We start from the raw sequence: 19,705 nt of genomic DNA on the forward strand, positions 1-19,705 counted from the left end.
CAACTTCCTTTTGCTGCAGAGTGTGCGTCTTTGTATCCAGATCAAAGTCGGCCATTTGCATTTTTATCTGAGTTTCTGTTAGTTTTGTTGTCTCCATAGTGCACTGCTCATTTAGATGTGGGGCCAGGTCCGATTCTTCTTGGATTTTAATTCTATAGTCCTACCCTTTCATTTTGAATATCAACAGGAAGGGAAAGCAGTGTCAGAAGCATATATATTGATCCATCAAACAGGATTTAAGAGATGTATATCCTTTTGTTTTATCAGAGGCAATGCCAAGAGATCTTGGAGGATTCTCACCCAAAAGCCCTTATACTCAATCCCCTGCATCAGCTTTAGCACTCCTGTTCAATTCCAAGATGTTCGTTTTTGAAAAATGTGCCTCCTGTGTGGGAAAGAAATCTAAAAAAGACCATTGGGCTCATTGCGGGTCCATCGGTAACCATGCCGGTGCTACCGGCGGGTTGCTGCTGGACCCGTAAATATTTACCGGTACCTGACTTCCCGGTGCCTGCGGGCGATTACAACCCTGATGGGCCGGAAAGTCAGGCGCCGGTAAAATGTTGTTCCCCTTTCCCATAGAGTCGAAGAGTACCATTGTCAACGTTGCCGGCACTTCTGTGACGGGTCTGCCTACTGTGCCTGCTGTGCCTGGCAGGGTCAGACCTGTCGGGCACAGCGGCTCCGGCAGGCAGACTTGTAATATGCCGGTCCGGAAACAATGGTGCCGTAAGCGTTTTTAGCAACCCACGTGGACATGCCACTAAGTGGCGGAACTGGGAGGAGTTCTTGACGGCATCCAAAGCCCCTTCTAGTATGATTGCAATGTGACACACCCAAGATGGCCACAGTCTCCCCGATGTGATTCCGTTAACTCACGTATGCTGCGAGTAAGTAGAATCAAGTCTCTGTGTACTGTAAAGGGGGACGTCGCAGACATCATCGCATCTCGCAACAACTGAAATACGGTACTCCAGACCCTTGCCAGACCCTGTTTAGGTAATTAGACCTTTTAAGAATATTTTGTAAAGTGCATCCCGCTTCCCTCAGGCTTCATGTGTTCATGTGCTTCTAGCCTGGACATACACTATAGAAGTAATTTCCTCTGATACCGCAACAGAAGAAAGGTTCCTCTGTGTGTGGTTCATGCAAGGATCAGGCTGCCTCAGGTACTTAAAGGAGTGTACGGAGATCTTTGCATATGATCACAGTTCTGCTAGAATATCCTTAATAATCTACTTTTCAATTGTGGTTTTCCCCATCTACAGCTCCTGAACTGCTTACCAGATTTTCAAAGATCCACTTTTTCGCCTATGCCCAGGAACGGGAAACAATCTTAGCTGTGTATCTCTTCAAACAGCAAGGTCTTCCTTTACTGGGAGGAGGTAGATAATACTACGGTAACTCCGAGGAGATCTGCATATCCTTCGTATCCCTGGATCTGACATCCTGGCATATATAGGGGGGGTGTGCGTCTTGACAGACAGTGCATCCCCCAGGGCCTCCACCCCATCCCTTGCATTGCGAGTTTCCACCTACCTAGTGACCTGGGCCCAAATAAAACATAGTTCACACTTTTAAGGCCTAAATCTTTATTTCAAAATCCTAATAATCCTCACCCTACTCCTATTTTATTGGACATCCCTATTTGCACCTACGGTAAAAACACATGTTTTTTTACTAGCAATAGGATTTCAAACTGGAGACCCCAAATTAATTAACGTGTGAAATATCTTTTATAATGTTTGTCTACTTTGAAGGGTCTCTCCATATATCAAGAGAAGTTACCTCTGAGCGGTAGTCGGATCACTGATTAACTCAAAAATGGACTATTGTAATTCACTATATAATAGTATGCCTGACTATCGGATTGAACAAATGCATAAAATACAGAATGCTGTGATTAGTTTTGTATTTCAAATTCCTCTCTTGGATCCCATCACCAGCTTTTGCCATCGGTTACCGGTCAGATGACGGATTAATTTCAAAGTACTCTGCTTAACTTTTAAATGTATTCCTGGATTGGCCCCACTACATCTTCAAAATAAAATTCAGCTTTACAGACCTACCAGTCTACTATGTTCAATGGATCAGGCCCTTCTAGTGATCCCAAAATCCCAGTTCATATACACGGGCAACCATAGATTTTCGGTGGTCTCACCAAGAACTTGGAAATCTCTGCCTGAGGAGACGTTATCTGTAGATAATTTTCTGCATTTTTGTAAAGCAATTAAGTCCTGGCTTTTCTGCTAATTGGTGTAATATCAATCTAAGTAGACAATGACAATGCACCGCACCTTGATGCCATTCATTTGGTCTGTGGCGTGTTACAAGCTAACGAAAATGACAAATTACAAACATTACAAAAGGGAGCATAGCAAGACCAAGAGTTGAGAGTTAGGAGTTATATGATGAATATGTAAGACAGAAGGAGAATGTGTGAAGGAAGACAGAGGAGGGAAAAGACAGAGTGGTGCGAGGGATAGATGGAGTGCACGGGAGAGAAAAATAAAGAGGGAGAGGGGACATCAAGAGAGAGAAGGGGAGAGGAAGAGGACAGCTCTAGAGAGAGAGTAGAGGATGGAGAGAAGGAACACTGACAAACAGAGAGCGAGAGAGGAGCAGAAGAAACATCAAAGGAGAGAAAGAAGAAATAGAGGAGTGTGGGGAAGGGCTAGAGCAGCTGGAGAGAAAGTTAGAGGCGGGATGGGAGAAGATAATGGCCTGAGGAAGGAGAGTATAGTAAGGAAATCACCCCCAGAAAGAAAGAGGGTGGTAAAGTGTGCAACTGGGCTGGGTGGCAGAGTTTTCAGCCAAATGCAAGAAACAACTGAGAAAGTAGCAGAGAGGAAAGCTAGATGGTCCAGGAGTGGAGGAGCCATGGAAAGCCTTATCCGAGGGGAACCTAATAGTAACCTGGGGACCAACTGTTGATGTAGCACCCAAAGTCTGATCCCTGTCATATGACCCAAAGGTGTGGGAGTGGTGACACCTGGTAGCTAACATCCAGTAGGAACAATACAACACCCTGACAAGACATGCAGCGAACAAAGAAGAATTGGACAAGAAAGAAGTGCTCATGAGCACGACAAAATACCAGAGACTCTGAGTGACTGCAAACACGTTATCCACCCTGCACCTGAAAGGATAGGGAAGAGACTCAGGAATATATTCCTTATATTAATAAAGAGAGGAGAACAACTGTAGACTGCCATAATCACTCTGATAGCTAAATGCAGAGAAGATACTCAAAACTGGCTTTGCACCATTTGCTGATCCCTCACCTGTTACAATGCCAATGCATTTGAATGCTTTGCTATGCCTTGTCATGCCTTTTAATGCCTTGCAATTACAAGTTATTCATTGCTATGTGTGGATTATCAATTGTTTGCTGCCCTCATTGACTTGCTCATTATTGTATTTTCAATCTTATACCACACACATCAACTAGCCACTCACATACTGAAGGTGACAACTGCTAGTCCAAAACTTCCCTGCACACTCTAACACCAGCTTGTCAAACATATTCTTCCAGCATCCCTCAAACCATCTTTGCTCTCATTGCAGGCCTTACTAGCAGAATGATCTCCGTACTGCACTCTATAGGGCCATGCTTTAGACAGAAGAGCTATTCAAACATAGTGTACTGTACATGGTTGGTCTTCGTATAACAGAACATTCACCCTAAATAGCACACACTGAATCGTACATAGTCAGGTTTTAGACAGAACTGTTCTCCTAAATCACACAAACTGCACTACAAAGGGCCAGGTTTTGGACAGCAGAGCTATCCCCTAAATTGCATATAATGCACCATGCGCCAGAATTAATCAGCAGAGCTGTTTTCTAGATTGCACATAACTGCACTGTACATTATCAGGTTTTAGACTGAGCTGTTCTCGTAGATCACACAAACTACACTACAAAGTCAGGCTTTAGACAGCAGAGCTATCCCCTAATGATATGATATGATAGGTTATTTATAAAATGCTTAATACCCAGAGATTTCTAAGCACGAACCCCGGGATCGAACCCGTGGTGCTCCATGTCGTCTTGCTTCCAAGGCGAGCACGTTGCCCTTGAGCTATCCTCCCGAGACAAATCAGACATACTGTGCCATACATGGTCAGGTTTAAGCAAAAGAGCTATCCCCCTAAATCATACCTACTGCACTGTACACGGTCAGGCTTTATACAGCAGAACTATACACCTAAGATGCTGCAGCCTAAAGGGTCACGCTTTAGACAGTAGAGCTATCTCACTAAATCATACTGGAGATCCTGAAGGGCACGTGTGTCATAAGAAGACAGAACATGCACAGACAAAAGGGAGAATCAGTACTGAAGCAGAAAGGGTAAAGGTAAAGACCATGTTGTGCCGTTGTATCAAGAGAAGGCAGGAAATGTGTAAATGGGATAGACCAGCAACAAGCAGGCAAGGACAAAGATGGATCTCATGAAGGGCCCACATTACACAAGGCAGAAATGATTAGGCAACAAAAAGGAGCCCACATATCTGAAACATATGTCTTTTCATAGCTTTTGCAGCCAGCTTCTTAACTATGTAAAGACAATTTTGTGTTACTAAATTGTGTCAAAGTGTAGACATTAGGATACAAATCCAACACCCCCTCCTAACTACAGAAAGGCAGCCGCTCACCTTTCCTCTTCCTTTTGTATTGCAAATGCATAGCTGTTAGTGGGTGATGCAGTGCCCCCCTGGCTCCAGGAGATCACAGTACTTGTGCAAGTTGGAGCAAGACTTTAGGTGGCCCTTAGTCTCCCAACCAATATATTAAGGAAAGGGAAATGGGTGCCTGGGGTTGTCATATGTCAAGCAGTCCTTTCTCTGAACCAAACATTCTTGCCTTCCATTACTCGTAGCAAGCCGCTTATGGTAATTAGTGTAGTCTCCATATTGCCCCCATCCATCAACTGTAAATTCCAGATATTTGCTGTAGATGGTGTACAATGTATCTATGAGAGAGGAAGTGAGAGAGTGACAGAAGCACACAGACAGAAGCAAACATAGATAAACACACGTAGGGGAGTCCCCCAAATGAACCATTCAGCAACTAATTTAATGGCCCAGTTTTAACTCATCCCAGGTCCCAATCCATATGCTGTTTGAATCACCACAAAGAATGTAAAATATAATACACCGTGTTTGTCATTTTATACAAAATAGTAATAATTTATTGCGTAGGCCATTGGTCCTACGTTAACAAAATAAAAACCACATAAATACATATATCGATATGGAAGATGTATGTATACATCTAATAGCATATCAGTGATTTAATCATAAAACAAAAGGTGACACAGAGTCAATTCTATAATTTGGAGGAAGGCGGGCACAAAACACTGTCTTCCTTTGCAAAATTGATTATGCATGACAAGAATTGTACATGACTGAAAATACACATCCCAGGTCAATGTCAGTGGGATGTGTATTTTCAGTCATGTACAATTCTTGTCATGCATAATCAATTTTAGAATATGTATTAGGTGACACTATGTTTTGGAGGATTTCTGTGACTTATTAGCCAGATAGGGCCAGCAAGACAGTGTTTTGTGCCCGCCTTAATCCAAATTATAGAATTGACTCTGTGTCACCTTTTGTTTTATGATTAAATCACTGAAATGCTATTAGATGTATACATACATCTTCCATATCGATATATGTATTTATGTGGTTTTTATTTTGTTAACGTAGGACCAATGGCCTATGCAATAAATTATTACTATTTTGTATAAAATGACAAACACTGTGTATTATTTTTTACATTCTGTGTGGTGATTCAAACAGCATATGGATTGGGACCTGGTATGAGCTAAAACTGTGCCATTAAATTAGTTGCTGAATGGTTCATTTGGGGGACTCCCCTACGTGTGTTTATCTAGTTACTCATTTGTCCCCTATATGCCTTTGAGTATTCTTCCCTTGTGTGGTAAGAAGCAAACATAGAGACAGCGAGAGACACAGATTGAGAGTGGCAATGTGGGAAAGTGAAACTGGACCATTCTGCAAGAAGTCAGTGGTTGGAGTGCAGGATGAACACCAGGTTGTTTTGCCTTGTAAGGCCTGCTCCCCGCTTCCCCTTGACTAATTGACTACCCTCTCAAATCTACCACCTTGCACTACATACACAAATCCACCAAACAAAGCCACCACTGGCCTACCTGTTAGTATGACAGCATAACATTAATCAAGCTTTGACTAAGCTCCACTCTAGTCCAAATACACTCTCCCACAGGGAGTAACCACACTCAAATAACATAAACCTATCAGATCTTGGGTTCTTCCCTTAAGGTAACATATCTCAAAGTGCCTCGACAAGCCCATGAAAGCAGACCATCACTCAGGACCTGGGTACTTCCGACTTGCAATCATCAACACCACATATTTTGCATCTGCCTCTCCCGCTATCAAACTAACAAACTTCCACCCATTTCTCACAGAGCCACTTGTCGCAGGGCCCACAAAAATGGAAGGGTACACTACAATACCACTTTACATCACACTTCATTACAAACCAACAGGTACCTACAATTGGGGCTCCTTTCTGGATCCACGTATCCCACCAGCACACATATCTCGTATATTTCAATCTACATACATTAACAGCATCTACTGCTATGCTCCATCTACTAAAGGTAACCCATTTTTCTGCAGGTCCAACAGTACCTAGAGACAATGAAAAGGGCAGCACTGAGCTATATAAAACTCAATACCATAACATATGGGTTCCTCAACCACCACATAAATCAACCCTTGATATCACCCATGAACATCTGTCAGTGGGGCAGAACCCACAGGGGCCCATGTTGGTTACATTTGTAAATTAAACTCGTCAGGGAGGGTAACATTTCAATTGCGGACACTGCCTACCATTACAAATACAATGAAACCCCTCCCGGACATGCCCTCTAATTGTAAATGTACACACTGCCTGCCACGCTGGCATGGCAGGCAGCGTGTACAATGGATCTCTATGTGGTCCACCTGCTTCATGCATTATTCGTGCATGAAGCTGGCAGACTCCATAGGAATCTCCAGCATTTGTATGGTGGAGAGGAAGGGAGGCGGCAGAACCGCACGTTTCGTTCTGGCCGTCCTTTCCATCAAACAAATGATGGAAAATGATCTATGGCGTGAATGCAAGGCGTTAAAGCCTTACTCAAGGCTTTTACACCTTCCATTTCCATTACGGCTCATTAGAAGATGAGCTCCACAGTCTTTTGCTCACCTTGTAGAAAAGTAATAAACTGATCGTTGGGAGTCAAAATCCATGGCATTGGAAAAAAAACTGCTGAGATTTGGCAGGGCGTTGCAATTTTTACCCTGGAGTTTCCTCATTTCCGCCCAGTTTTTCACAACAGCAGTACCACAGTATATGTTTTGTGTCTGCCCAACCTCCACAGCACTGTGAAAGCGTGAAAAACGTTCTGAGGTTTAGTCCTGGCTGCCTTAAATCTCTCTAAGACAAATAATCTGCGCATGGAATAGTAACCATAAAAACCACAGCATTAAAACACTTAAGCATTATAATGACTACACCATAGTACTTTTCAGACAAACCGACCTGTTGGTTGAAAGGCTCCACGAAGTGAAAAGTCATGGGGCTGAAATCAGAGTCGTGCTTCAGGAAGGAAGAGGATTTGGAAACACTGAGACTTTCTCTGCGAAAAAAAAAAAAAAACAGAATATTCCTGTAACTAAAGAGCTGTACCGGAGGGGGAAAAAGCAGCCCACCAGTAGCATCTAACACCAGCACACAATACAAACTAGAAATAGATGTCTAATTATATAAATGTATTTATTTATATCAACTGTCTTTTTCTTAACTAGTTCATGAATTGTGGATTTTAATGAGAATGGTCGAAGATTCGCCATTGATTTCTAAAACTCATATAAGTTAAATATCAACAGTTCCAAACTAGGGACATTGGGCCTCATCACAAGTCCGGTGGTAACCCAGAAAAGTGGCGGTAACGGAATTAAAACCGCCAATACCACTCCGCCGGATCATGAGCCAGTGCAAATACTGCTGACTGTAAAATCAGCTGGCGCTACTATAGCCGGCCAAACGAGGCACAAACACAGCACATCACAAGTCCACCTACAGTGGTATTAGTGGCGAAAACAGGCGCTAACACTACAGAAAACATAGCGCAGTTACTTCCAGCTTCAGCTGGAGGTAAATGAACACAGGTGTCTGAAATGAAGCCACATGTGATCCCAATCCACTCCAGAGGGCTACATAAGGCACACCCCTACTCCAAACACTGTTTCCAACACCATGCTGCCACTAACCATGAGCTGGGATGGCAGCTGCTCATGCTGTGCCTGGAAGCAGAGAGGCAGGACAACCAGGCCAGGACACAGGGAGTACGGGGGGAGAGAGCCTGAGGAAGGAAAGCCCAAGCAAGGCGTACACCAATCACCAGGGATAGGCCCTCACCCTGGACTCTCACGGACAGCCAATTGGTCACTCTGTACCGCCTCAACAGGGAGACCATAACAGAGCTGCTCACCACAACACTGGACGACATAGGGAGCAGGATCAACATACGGACAGCTGTGCTCCCACTGCTGAAGCTAGTGCCTGTCTTACAATTCCTTGGAACTGGCACCTTCTAGTGCTCTGTGGCCATGATGCACGGCATGGCACAACCGACCTTGTTCGCAGTGTTGGGCCAGGTGCTTGAAGCACTCCAGCAGCAAGTGCAAGGCCACATCTCACTGCCTACCACCGCAGCCCAGCTCAGTCCCATGAAGGCACAGTCCTATGCCGTTGCCCCAATGCCAAATGTGATTGCTGTCTTGGACTGTATCCATGTTGCGTTGGTGGCCCCCCAGCTCCAAACAGCAGTGTGCAGTAACCACAAGCACTACCACTCCCTGAATGTGCAGGTGACATGCGACCCCAACGTGTACATCACCCACTTCTGTGCCCGTTACCCTGGTTCCACCACCAATGCATGGTACTACGGAACAGCACACTGCCAGGATACATAGACAGGCACAGAGGACTACAGACCTGGATAGTGGGTGCAGAGAAATGCCAGCACGCATGCGCTGTGAAGTACATGTCCAAATGGGGGTTAGGGGGTGCGAATAACTACACAAAGCATGGCATGGCAAGCAAATGCAAAATCCGTACTTGGCCACCTCCTGCACCAACGTCACAGTACAGGCCATGTCAGACTTACCTGGATGGAGAAGCTGACGTCCACATACAATAGCAACTATAAACACCAACATGACTGCAGGTACCACAATGAAACATGCACTAACCAAAGAAAAGCAGACAAATGGCCACATCACCTCACACAACAATAACCCTGCCAGTACCACAGCCATGCACTTAGGTGCAGGCAGCCCACAATGCCCATCCATTGGCACAAGATGCTCAGGAGGGGCCATGGGGAAATACACTGCCACATGACAGTCACCATGTCAGCTGCACATACCACCGACAGACACCTTACGTAACATATGCTTCAAGGGAACAGGGTTCATGTGAAGCAGAAACAATGCATGACACGAGTGACACAACATGTTCGCCACTGAATAGACACATGACGTGGAATGAAGGCCCATTTGCATGCACAAGATGTCCATTGCCCTGATATTGTGTAAGGCCACCCCCACATCTTACCCTGTGACTAATGCCTGTGCCTCCCCCCATGCAGGTGACTTGGATACCCACAGCTGTCCTGGCTAATGACCCCTGTGCGTGATCCACAAACACTGCAGGAAAATGCCTACAACCACGCTCAGAGCAGGACATGTGTGTGCATCGAGCATACCTTCGGCCTCCTGAAGGCACGTTTCCGGTGCCTCGACCGTACCAATGGAGCCCTGATGTATGCTCCAGAGAAAGTGGATAAAATTGTGCTTGTGTGTGCCATGCTGCACAATATCTGCCTGAAGAGAATGTTCCACTACCCCCCTGATGTGGACATGCCAAACCAGAGGCATGCCAGAGATGGTGTGAGGAATGGGAGATTGGCTTGCCAGGGACTGATAGACAATTTCTTCTGATACTTACACGTGGCACAAGCCATGCATGACTGTTTATGCATGACTGTGTATCACTCATCTCTATGAATAAACATGACAATGACACAATCAGAAATGTCCTCGCATTGATGAAGTTTAACATATTTGATGATATGAAGTGCCCCAACTATCCTCCCTCCCTCCTCCCACTACAAACTCCCCAGCACACTATCTCCCCACCACCAAGTCCCTAGCACACTATCCTCCCTCCCTCATCCCACCACCATCTCCCCAGCATGGCCACTCAGGGCAATAGGTGTCTTGATGTCATTTACAACCGTGGCCTCTCTTCCCCCCGCCAGCCCCCAGTGATGTTGGGCGCATATTGCGCTGGGACTGACGCCTCAGTGTGATCTGCTGAGACTCCTCTGTGGGAGTCGTAGAACTTGAAGAGATGGAGCCTGTCCCCTGGATCTGTTGGCGTGTCAACTCATTGCTCTATTGGATGGCCTCTGCCAGTGCAGTGACACCTTCTATCATCTCCTTGACCCTCTGGGCATATAGTGTCAAGTGTCAGGGCGGCCGTAACGCCAGTTGTCTTGGCACGGTCCTTCGCGATGGCCTGCACAATCCTGTGGGTGGCCCCTTGTATGCTGTCACATATGGCCTGCAGGTGCTCCGAGTGTGTGTGCCCTATTGCATCCATCTCCTTCTGTCTCTGCTCCATCTCATCCAGCCTCGGCAGCACTGTGCTGTTTGTTAGTGTGTGCTGTATAGGAGAGGGGCTGTGCAGTTGTAGTGAGCTGTTGTTAGGGGAGCCATATGAAGGAGTGTCAAAGCCAGGCTCAGGTGTTCGAACACGACAGCTGTGGCAATGGCCTTTGGGGGACTATGCATGCTGGCGTCAGTGAGGGCTTTCTGGCGTTGGTGTTGGTGGCGGCGGCAAGTGCGTAATAGGGTTTATGCCCCTTCTGTATTTGGAGACACCAGGCTGGTGTCCCTCTGTGTTTCCGCAGTCACCCTGCTTGGTGGTGTGGCCTCTTTGTCTGACCCTCCAGCTGCGGTAGTGGGTGCAGTGGCCCTTGCTTGTTCTGGTGGGCTGTGGAGTGGCTGTGTTGCAGTGTCTCACAGTTGGACATCTGCCGTGCCTTTGCCTGTCTTTGCCTTTGCGGGGTGATGGTGGTGATGGCGGACCTTGAGGGCCTGGTTGCACCACTCCCAGATGGGCCTGCCCCCTCATCCTCCTCGGATGTCTCTGATGATATATGAGTCCCTGTAGGGGACATAGGAAATGTGGTCATGTATGGTTTCCCCACGTGTTTTGGCATCCAAGACACTTTCACTATAAGGTACAGAGTTGGACCCCACATATTCGGGCACATGGGCATGGTTGGCGGAGATTGCATGTGGGCAGAGCATTATGGGGATGGTTGCAGCACTGAGTGTGTGTCACATGGCCAGTTGGTCTTTGGCCTGTATGTGGGGAGGGCAGGATGTCCACGCTCAGGCAGCTGATGTTTGTCATGCATGCTTGTGGTCCTTCACAACCCTACATCTCCTCCCTGGGTGGCAACTAGCTTGTGGAGATGATGGCTTACTCCATGGTACGGGCATGGCTGTATGGGGCACTGCTTTGCAACCAGCAGGGTTGCACTGTGGTGTCCTATGATTGGCTAGCTGAGCCCATGTCGGTGTACAACTGGGCCCGCAACATGCTGGTGTGACTGCTGCATGGTGTTCTGGTTGCTCACACACCACAATCCCACTACCACTGGGTGCACCAGCAGGGATTTGGTGTGCATGGCACTTGGAAAGGTCACTTGCCACCCCTTCTCGCCGCTGTGACACACAAGGGCGCCCTTGGTGCCCTGGAACATGGCTGCTGTGGAGGGTGGCTGATGTGCCACCTCCTCACTCCATCCTGTTGGCAGGCCCAGCTATTGGGTCTGCTGACATGTGTCCATGTCCACTGGGGCATCTTATGCTATACTGACATTTGTTAATGCACTTGTGCTGGGGGGGGGGGGTGAGGTGTTGACGCACCTCTGACTCCCTCTATTCCCTCCATATCCAGCACTGTGCTGCACTTTTCCTCCCAGGCAGTGAGGACCATTGGCTCCACAGTTTCTCATCCAGTCGCCAGGGACTCCTTGCAGTGTTGGAACAGCAGTCCACACACCATGACCCTTAGGTCGTTCCAGAATTTACGACAGTCCTCCCTGTCAAGTGGGACGCTGGCCACAGCTGTCACTTTCTGGCTGATGGAGGGTGTGAACTCACATTGGCGGAGACGCCAGCATCTGTACGCAATGGAAGCGGTATATATTTAGTGGAGCTCACAATATTTATGATCTGGAATATGATCCAATACGTTGTCAGGCTGACGCACCTCACAAGAAATACAAGAATTACCAGCCTCTGATGACGAGCCTCTTAGCTCGAAACACGTGTCAGGCTGTTCAAGAAGTCTTCAATTAAAACTCATGCTAACTGTAGTTTGAATTGTGTTTTTGTGCGCAGATATCAGGCAAACCACCTTTTTGTCTCGTTCATGTACTGTTGGCAACTTTGGCAGGTTGCCTTCTCTTTTGCCTCAATCTGCAGCCCTTGCACATATATCAAGTTGTCAGGGCGCCTTGTTTCTCACAATAATCCTTTTCTGCCAAAAATAGGTTTCATAGTATTTTATATAAACTACTTGTTAGTAGGCCCAGATTAGTGGTGGGACATTAGGTTCAAAGTCCAAAGAATGTAGGTGGCAAAAAAACAGAGAATAGCAAGATGTTTAAGTTCCTGACAAATTTAGTGGCCTATTTGTTGTTATCTGCCTCACCAGCAGCAGTACAAAGAATACATCCTTGTCTCTGCTCATAGATGCAGGAGGGTTCAAACCTTTGTTTGAAAAAATAATGCCAACATTGCTATGTCCCGGATCACTGATTAAACAATCGTGTTGTATTTTGCTTTTTTAAACTCTTACCATATGATTTGAAATGTAATACAATCTACAATAAGGGAGCAAAGTACTGTCTCAATAAAGCTTAATTCACTCATGGATAATACAGATCAGATTTTGGAAATTCTATTGGAATATAAAAGTGGAAATAATCCAGAAAAACAAAGAAATAATATAATTAGTGGATTACGCATGTAGATACAAACACAGCATCACCACTAATAGCAAGCAATAAACATATGCACAGGAGAATACTGGTGAGCCAATAGGCACTGACAACACATGCACAGAATGAATGCGCTTGAACATCTAAATACAAACACATAAATCGCCACATCCCCCCACACAGACACAAAAACATACACCTCTGCCCACACAAGTATGACTCAGACTGGGTGGATGCACATGCCTCTTCTATGATGTTAATTCGACTTCTTTTTTGAGTTCCCATTTTTTCACCACTCAACGACCGACTTAACCTGGTTTGTGTGATCTGCAAACTTTATCCTTATCTGCATTCTCAATCCTTTTAGGTCCTTTTAGGTCGTGGAGAGCATTCCTTTTTCTCCATACCCGTTTATCCCCCATCCAGCCCTGTGTTGGTAGTCCTGTCCCTGCTCGTCTTCTAGGACTGTTCCATACCCACATATAATTGTCTCTAAAATGGTTGTGGGGTCTTCCTCTTCACCTCTGACCTTCTGGGGTCACTGTCTTTCACTTTTCTGACCCGCTTCAGTAGTGCCATTCGCAGCTTAATCCCCCTCGACCCCATTCTCTCTCCTCAAACTGGTCTGGTCCCCCAACCCCCAATTAACTCCACAGACTCACCTGCCTCCTCCCCCAACTCTGTGGCAGTCTCTCATTCTCACCCTTCACCGCTCACTGTTTATGGACCTTGCAGGCCTTTGGCACCCTGCTGTTCAGCATCTCTGATCCCATGGTCCGTAGAAACAAGGATTAGCTGAAGCGAGTGCCACTGAACGTGCATTAACAATGGAAGCAGACAGTCGTCTTATGCTCCAGGCCGCAGCAGCCAAACCCTTCCCCATGCTCTACATGAGTTTGTGGAGGGTCTGCCTGCTGTTGGGGGTTGGTCATCTCCCCCCCTTGCGATGGCCGTGAGCCCCCACCTCCCGCTACAGACTCAGGAAGCAGCTTTGGGCTTCCCGGTCGCACTGTAACGGCCAGGCATGCCCCTTTTATTTATAGTGCATGTGGCAGAGTGCCAGGTCACTCCACCGCGTGCTGAAGCCCTTAAAGGGACAGCACCACACTCCTCCTTTTTCATGAGGACTCAAATATACCTATAAAAAAACACACAACAAACCAACAGATTAACCAACTTAACCATAACACATCACACAACTGTACCCCTTTAATTACAGCCGCCCTGGGTCCCCATCTGACTACTGCAACCCGCAGGGTCGCTCAGGATACCTATCCTAGAATATAGTCACTGAGGCAAACAGGTTTCCCTCGTCCTGTCCTCAGGGGGTACCTACTGCTCGCCTTCGGCATGGGGGATCCACTTGCGGTCGTCCCCTCAGCTGGAGACGGAGGGAAAGGGCCAGCGCCCCCGCCCTAGTCGGGTACGTCCACAATGTCTTGGTCCTGGGGTGCATCAGTCCTGGTTTCTCCCAGTCCCTTAAAGAAACTCACATTCCTTGTGAATGATGCCCTGCCATCCGAGGCTCACCATCGATCCTTTGACTGCCACGACATCCAATGGCTCTGGCTCATAGGGCAGGGACAGCTTCCCTTCTGGGTGCCTGTTTCGGATTAGCATCTTGTCCCCAGGCACCAAGTGTTGGGGCCGAAAGCCCTCTTCTCAAATTTTCTTGCTCAGTCCTCAGCCGGCGATCTTGCTCCACTTGCTGGTCATCAGTGACCCCTGGTTCCTTCTCTCCGACCTCTGGCAGCAGCCCCCTGGGGCACCGCTTAAACAGCACTTCCACTGGGGCCACTCCAGTGGATGTGTGTGGAGTGAACCGGGAGACGTGGAGGAATTGGTAGAGTGCTCTTCTCAGGCATCAGCCCTGCCCTTGTGCTATGCGAAACGTTTTATTCAGGGTCTGCATCAGTCTTTCCGCCTCTCCATTAGCCCTTGGCCAGAGCGGGGTGATCTTCCTGTGTTGAACCCCGTAACTGTCCATCAACTCTGCAAACCGCTCAACCTGGAATGGCGCCCCATTGTCCGAGCACAGAGTATTGGGGAATCCGTGAGTGGCGAATACTTTTTCCAGGGCCACAACCACATGCTCAAAGGCCACTGACTCGATGAATTCAACTTCCGGATACCTTGAGTATTCGTCTACCACCACCAGAAAGTGTGTGCCCTGCGTGGTGGACCCAAAGTCATCATGTACCACCTCCCATGGGCACGTGCCTCTTGGCATCACTTCGATGGCAGGCTCCCGTTGTGCGGGGGACGCCGCCTGGCACCATGCACAGGCTGCCACATGCTCATCCACACTGCGCTCTAGTTCGGGGATCCCTAGTTTGATCCAGAGGCAGGCCTTGGTTTTGGCGGCCCCTTGATGACCCTGGTGGGCCAGACCAATGACCTCCTGGATCTTGGCTTGTGGGACCACAATCCGGTCACCCCTCAGCAGGAGACCGGTGGCAGAGAAAGATAGTTCTTCCCGTACCTTCCACGGCTGTCCAAGCACCACCTTGGCCTCCTGCGTGTGCCCCGCCAAGGACTCGAGCACGCTCTTCCATGAACCCTGTTGCATGGCCATCTTTAGGATGCGAAAGCAATCATCCTGGGCTGCCGCTGCCTCCAGATCCTCCAGTGGTAAGGCATTCAGGGTTGCTGCTTTGACCACCATCTGCACATGGTTGTCCGCTTCCTCCACACAGGCTTCCATGGTGCCACCACCACCACCACTCCCCGGATGGCGTGATAGGTAGTCGGCTGCATTGTTGGAGCCGGGTCTGTATACCAGCGAGACCCCATACTCAAGCAGGGTGAGCATCCATCTTTCAATCCTCGCTGGTGGCTTCGAGGACAATCCGGCCAAGATCGGGAGCAGAGGCTTGTGGTCTGTCACAACAGTCTCGGGTCTGCCCAGCACATTCAACAGGAAATGCCTGCACCCATACAGAACAGCGAGGGCCTCCCACTCGATTTGGGAGTAGCACTGCTCAGTCTCCGACAATGCCTTGCTGGCATATGCCACTGAGCGGACACTGTCATCTGGGCGTCAACACGGCCCCAGGCCGAATGGGCTGGCATCCACGATGATCTCCGATTGGAGGGCGGGGGTCAAAGAACGCCACTGTGTCCTCTGCCATAAGGGCATCCTTAATGCCTTCAAACGCCGCCTGTTCGATCGGACCCCACTACCACACTGTCTCTTTCTTAGTGAGGGCCCTCAGGGGCTCTGACCTGGACGCCATGTTCTTAATGAAGCGGCCACAGTAGGTCACCATCCCTAAAACTCCTCACCTCGGACACATTCTCAGGTGGGCGCACGTCTTTAATGTCCTTCACCTTTCTGGGATCAGGGGATACGCCTCCCTCCTTGAACACAAATCCAAAGAACTCGATGGTCGGTCTCAGGAATTCACATTTCTCCCGATGGAGGGTCGGGCCCAGTGACTGCAGCCACTCAAAGATCTTGGCCAGCTTGAGTAGATGATCCAGCTCAGTCTTTGCGAACACAAGGATATTGCTTATATTAAATACACCCTTAAAATCTGCCAGGGCACCTCTGATCATGTTTTGGAAAACCTCAGCCGCAGATGACACCCCGAAACGGAGTCTTTTGTACCGGTACAGGCCCTTATGAGTCGTGAATGTTGTGATGTATGTCGACTCAGGATGCAACACAACCTGGTGGTATCCGGCTCTGAGGTCCAGCTTTGAGAAGAATCGAGCCCCCTGCAACTCCTTGATAATATCGTCAATTGTCAGTGTTAGGTGTCGCTCCCTTCATATAGTCTTGTTGGGGAGCCTTGTGTCGATGCAGATTCTCACAAACCGGGTTGCTTGGGCTTTCTTTCAACCACGATGGGGGACACCCATGGTGTGGGGTCCTCTACCTTCTCGATGATGTCGAGGTTGACTAAATTGTCCAGCTCTTTGTCCACCAGCTCTCTCAGGTGGAAGGACACTCTCAGTGTTTAAGAACAACGCGCTGCACAGACTCGTCAATGTGCAGCCTCACCGGATCGCCAGCCATCTATCCAATCCCTTGGAACAAACGAGAGTACTTGTCCAGAAAGTCAAATGTGAATATGCGAGCCATGAGGGCAGCAAGCTTTAGGGGGCAGTCCATGGCATCATGGTGTCCCCTGGCCATCACGTTGACGGATGCCCTTGTATCCACCAACACAGGGACAGGAGACTCATTGACTGCCGCGATGCATCTTGGCTGCCTTCTACTTCTGGACCTGCAGGCCTCCACGCTTGACACGAAGAAGATATTCTCCTCTTCCTCCTCCTCTTCCTCGTAGAGCTTCCTTCCTCACCCTGATCGACCTGGGCAACATTGGGCGGGCGAGATTGCCGGAGGAAACCAGACCGCACAGGGCCTCTAGGCACCATCACCGGCAGAGAGGCTTTGCACACCCGGGCATCGTGGTCAGCCAGGCCGCATCGACCACAGGTCTTTCGAACTGCTGGACACTCGGCAGGGTGGGGCAGGTCGTAACCACACCTCTGACATGCTTCCCCAGGCCTTCCGCCCCTCTTGCGGAAGTTGCCACTGGGCCTCCTGGCACCACTGCTGCCAGGCCCCACTGCACATACCTCCTCCGCCTTCACTGGATGTGTGCCCGCCTCCATCCTGGACGCACGTGCCTCGAAGACCTCCTGGCAGTGACCCAGCTCTAGGACCTCAGCACCTGTTTTCGCAGTTTCCTCGATGAGCACGCCTGAATGAGCAGGGTCCTGATCATATCATCGGGGTCACCCCATGCGCACGCCAGCGACAGATGCCCGAGACGACCATATAAAGTGTCCAGCGTCTCATCCTCCTTCTGGTGAGCGGATAACATCACAAAGCGTTCATAGTCTGCATTGGCTAAGGGAAGGAAGTGATTGCGGAGAGCTGTCTTTGCTGCATCTTAGGAACCATCAGCAGGCTGGAGAGATTCAAATATTTCTTGCACAGCAGGCCCTGCGGCATACAGCAGTGTCGTCGCCAACTTACTGTCCTCGTTGGTCTCCATAGTAGCCCTGAAGTACAAGTCAAGGGGGTCAACCCAAGGCTTCCATCTGGGCCCCAGACTGGACAGAGGGCCAGAGACTTTGAATTCAGGGATAGGCTGGAGCGCCGCTGGGGGCCTCATTTGTGCCATGACTTGAGGTGCAGGCTGGACGCCTGGTTGAATCACAGGTGGAGGCTGGCCCTGAGGCATTTGCTGGTCAACAGGCTGTCCACCGTCTTGATTATTAGGCGCACTCATGGGTCAAGCGCACGAGCACCCCAGTTGGATGGAGCAGGGGCCGCAACTCACCCAGCCAGAACAAGCCTCCCAAAGTATGAGAAACACAACAGTCCAAAACCTGACCTTGGATTAGCAGCCTGTGATGATAACAGGACAGGCAGCAGCCATGATGCAGAAAATAGGGCCAAAGCACAGCAGGATTGTCTCAAACATTGAGATAGATGCAGGATAACAGCAGGCCTTCCCCAGTGCCTCACCTTCACTCGGTGAAAATTGCCCAAAAATAGATAAATCTGCAAAGTTTCAAGTAAATCTGGGCAGAAATAGCTGTCCACTATTCATTGTTCCGAAAATTGGGCTTGGATGGCCTTCGTGGGCACTACCGGAGCTCAACGAACATCCGAGGCCTAGAGATCAAAATGGTCGCCACCGCGTGGCGTGCACCCGGCCCGCGGCTTGGAACGAGTGAAATCCGTCACTCGATCAATTTCAAAAATTGAAGCGAACCTCACCGCCGGGCCCGGGCTGACATCCCGACTCGTCGCCACTGTTGGGGGCTGGTCATCTCCCCCCTCGCGATGCCCGTGAGCCACCACCTCCTGCTACAGACTCAGGCAGCAGACATCTGTTATCTTCAGGGTCCCTGGTCGCATTGTTGTGGCAGGGCATGCCCCTTTTATTTATAGTGCACGTGGCGGAGTGCAACGTCACTCTACCGCGTGCTGAAGCCCTTAAAGGGGCTGCACCACACCTACCAGGCCCTTCCTCAGGTGCCCTGAAGAAGGACAGTGCAGAGAGCATGTGTGTGTGCGTGTGTTTGCAGGGGGGGCAGGGGCGCAATGTTTGTCCTTGGGGATGTGTATGTCTTTGAGTCTATCTTTGTGTGTGTTTAGGCGTGCAATGTTTGTAGAGCGGAAGTAGGGGAGTGAAAGAGCGACCAATGGAGTCAAACCCCTCAAAATCAGTCTTTCCTGCTCGTGGAAGGCCTCTCTCTCCAAGTCGCCCTAAAAAAGCAGATTTTCTGGACGCGGCCTTCAACATGCAGGACTTTTACATAGAACCCTTGTTTTGACCATGTCATGCATTTTTCTTTACTGTGTAACAGCAGCGGTTTGAACAGCTGCTGTTCTGCTGTTACTCAGCATTTCTACTCCCCCAACCATGGATACAAATGTTTTAATTTTTTTATTAACATTTCACAATGACGGATCCTATAAAGGCCTATCACTGTGAAATGCGCTCCCAGCACCCACGTGAGACCTGAGAGCCTGTGATACATTCATGTTAGTAGCATACTCCTAACACCAATGTATGCACAAGGGCTGGCCAGTGCATCTTTTGCAC

General features: G+C 48.6%; 1 protein-coding gene across 1 annotated transcript in view; it reads right to left on the minus strand.

Annotated features, from left to right (window-relative positions):
- Positions 1 to 19,705, minus strand: part of LOC138569550 (kinesin-like protein KIF19) — a 3,041,213-nt gene that overhangs the window by 212,157 nt on the left and 2,809,351 nt on the right. The window contains exon 17 of the mRNA XM_069647615.1: positions 7,586 to 7,682. Within this exon, the coding sequence (XP_069503716.1) occupies positions 7,586 to 7,682 (97 nt within the window). The remainder of the gene's footprint in view (positions 1 to 7,585; positions 7,683 to 19,705) is intronic.

Source organism: Ambystoma mexicanum, chromosome 2q (genome assembly GCF_040938575.1).
Source record: "Ambystoma mexicanum isolate Mex_15411 chromosome 2q, UKY_AmexF1_1, whole genome shotgun sequence".
Taxonomy (NCBI): Eukaryota; Metazoa; Chordata; class Amphibia; order Caudata; family Ambystomatidae; genus Ambystoma; species Ambystoma mexicanum.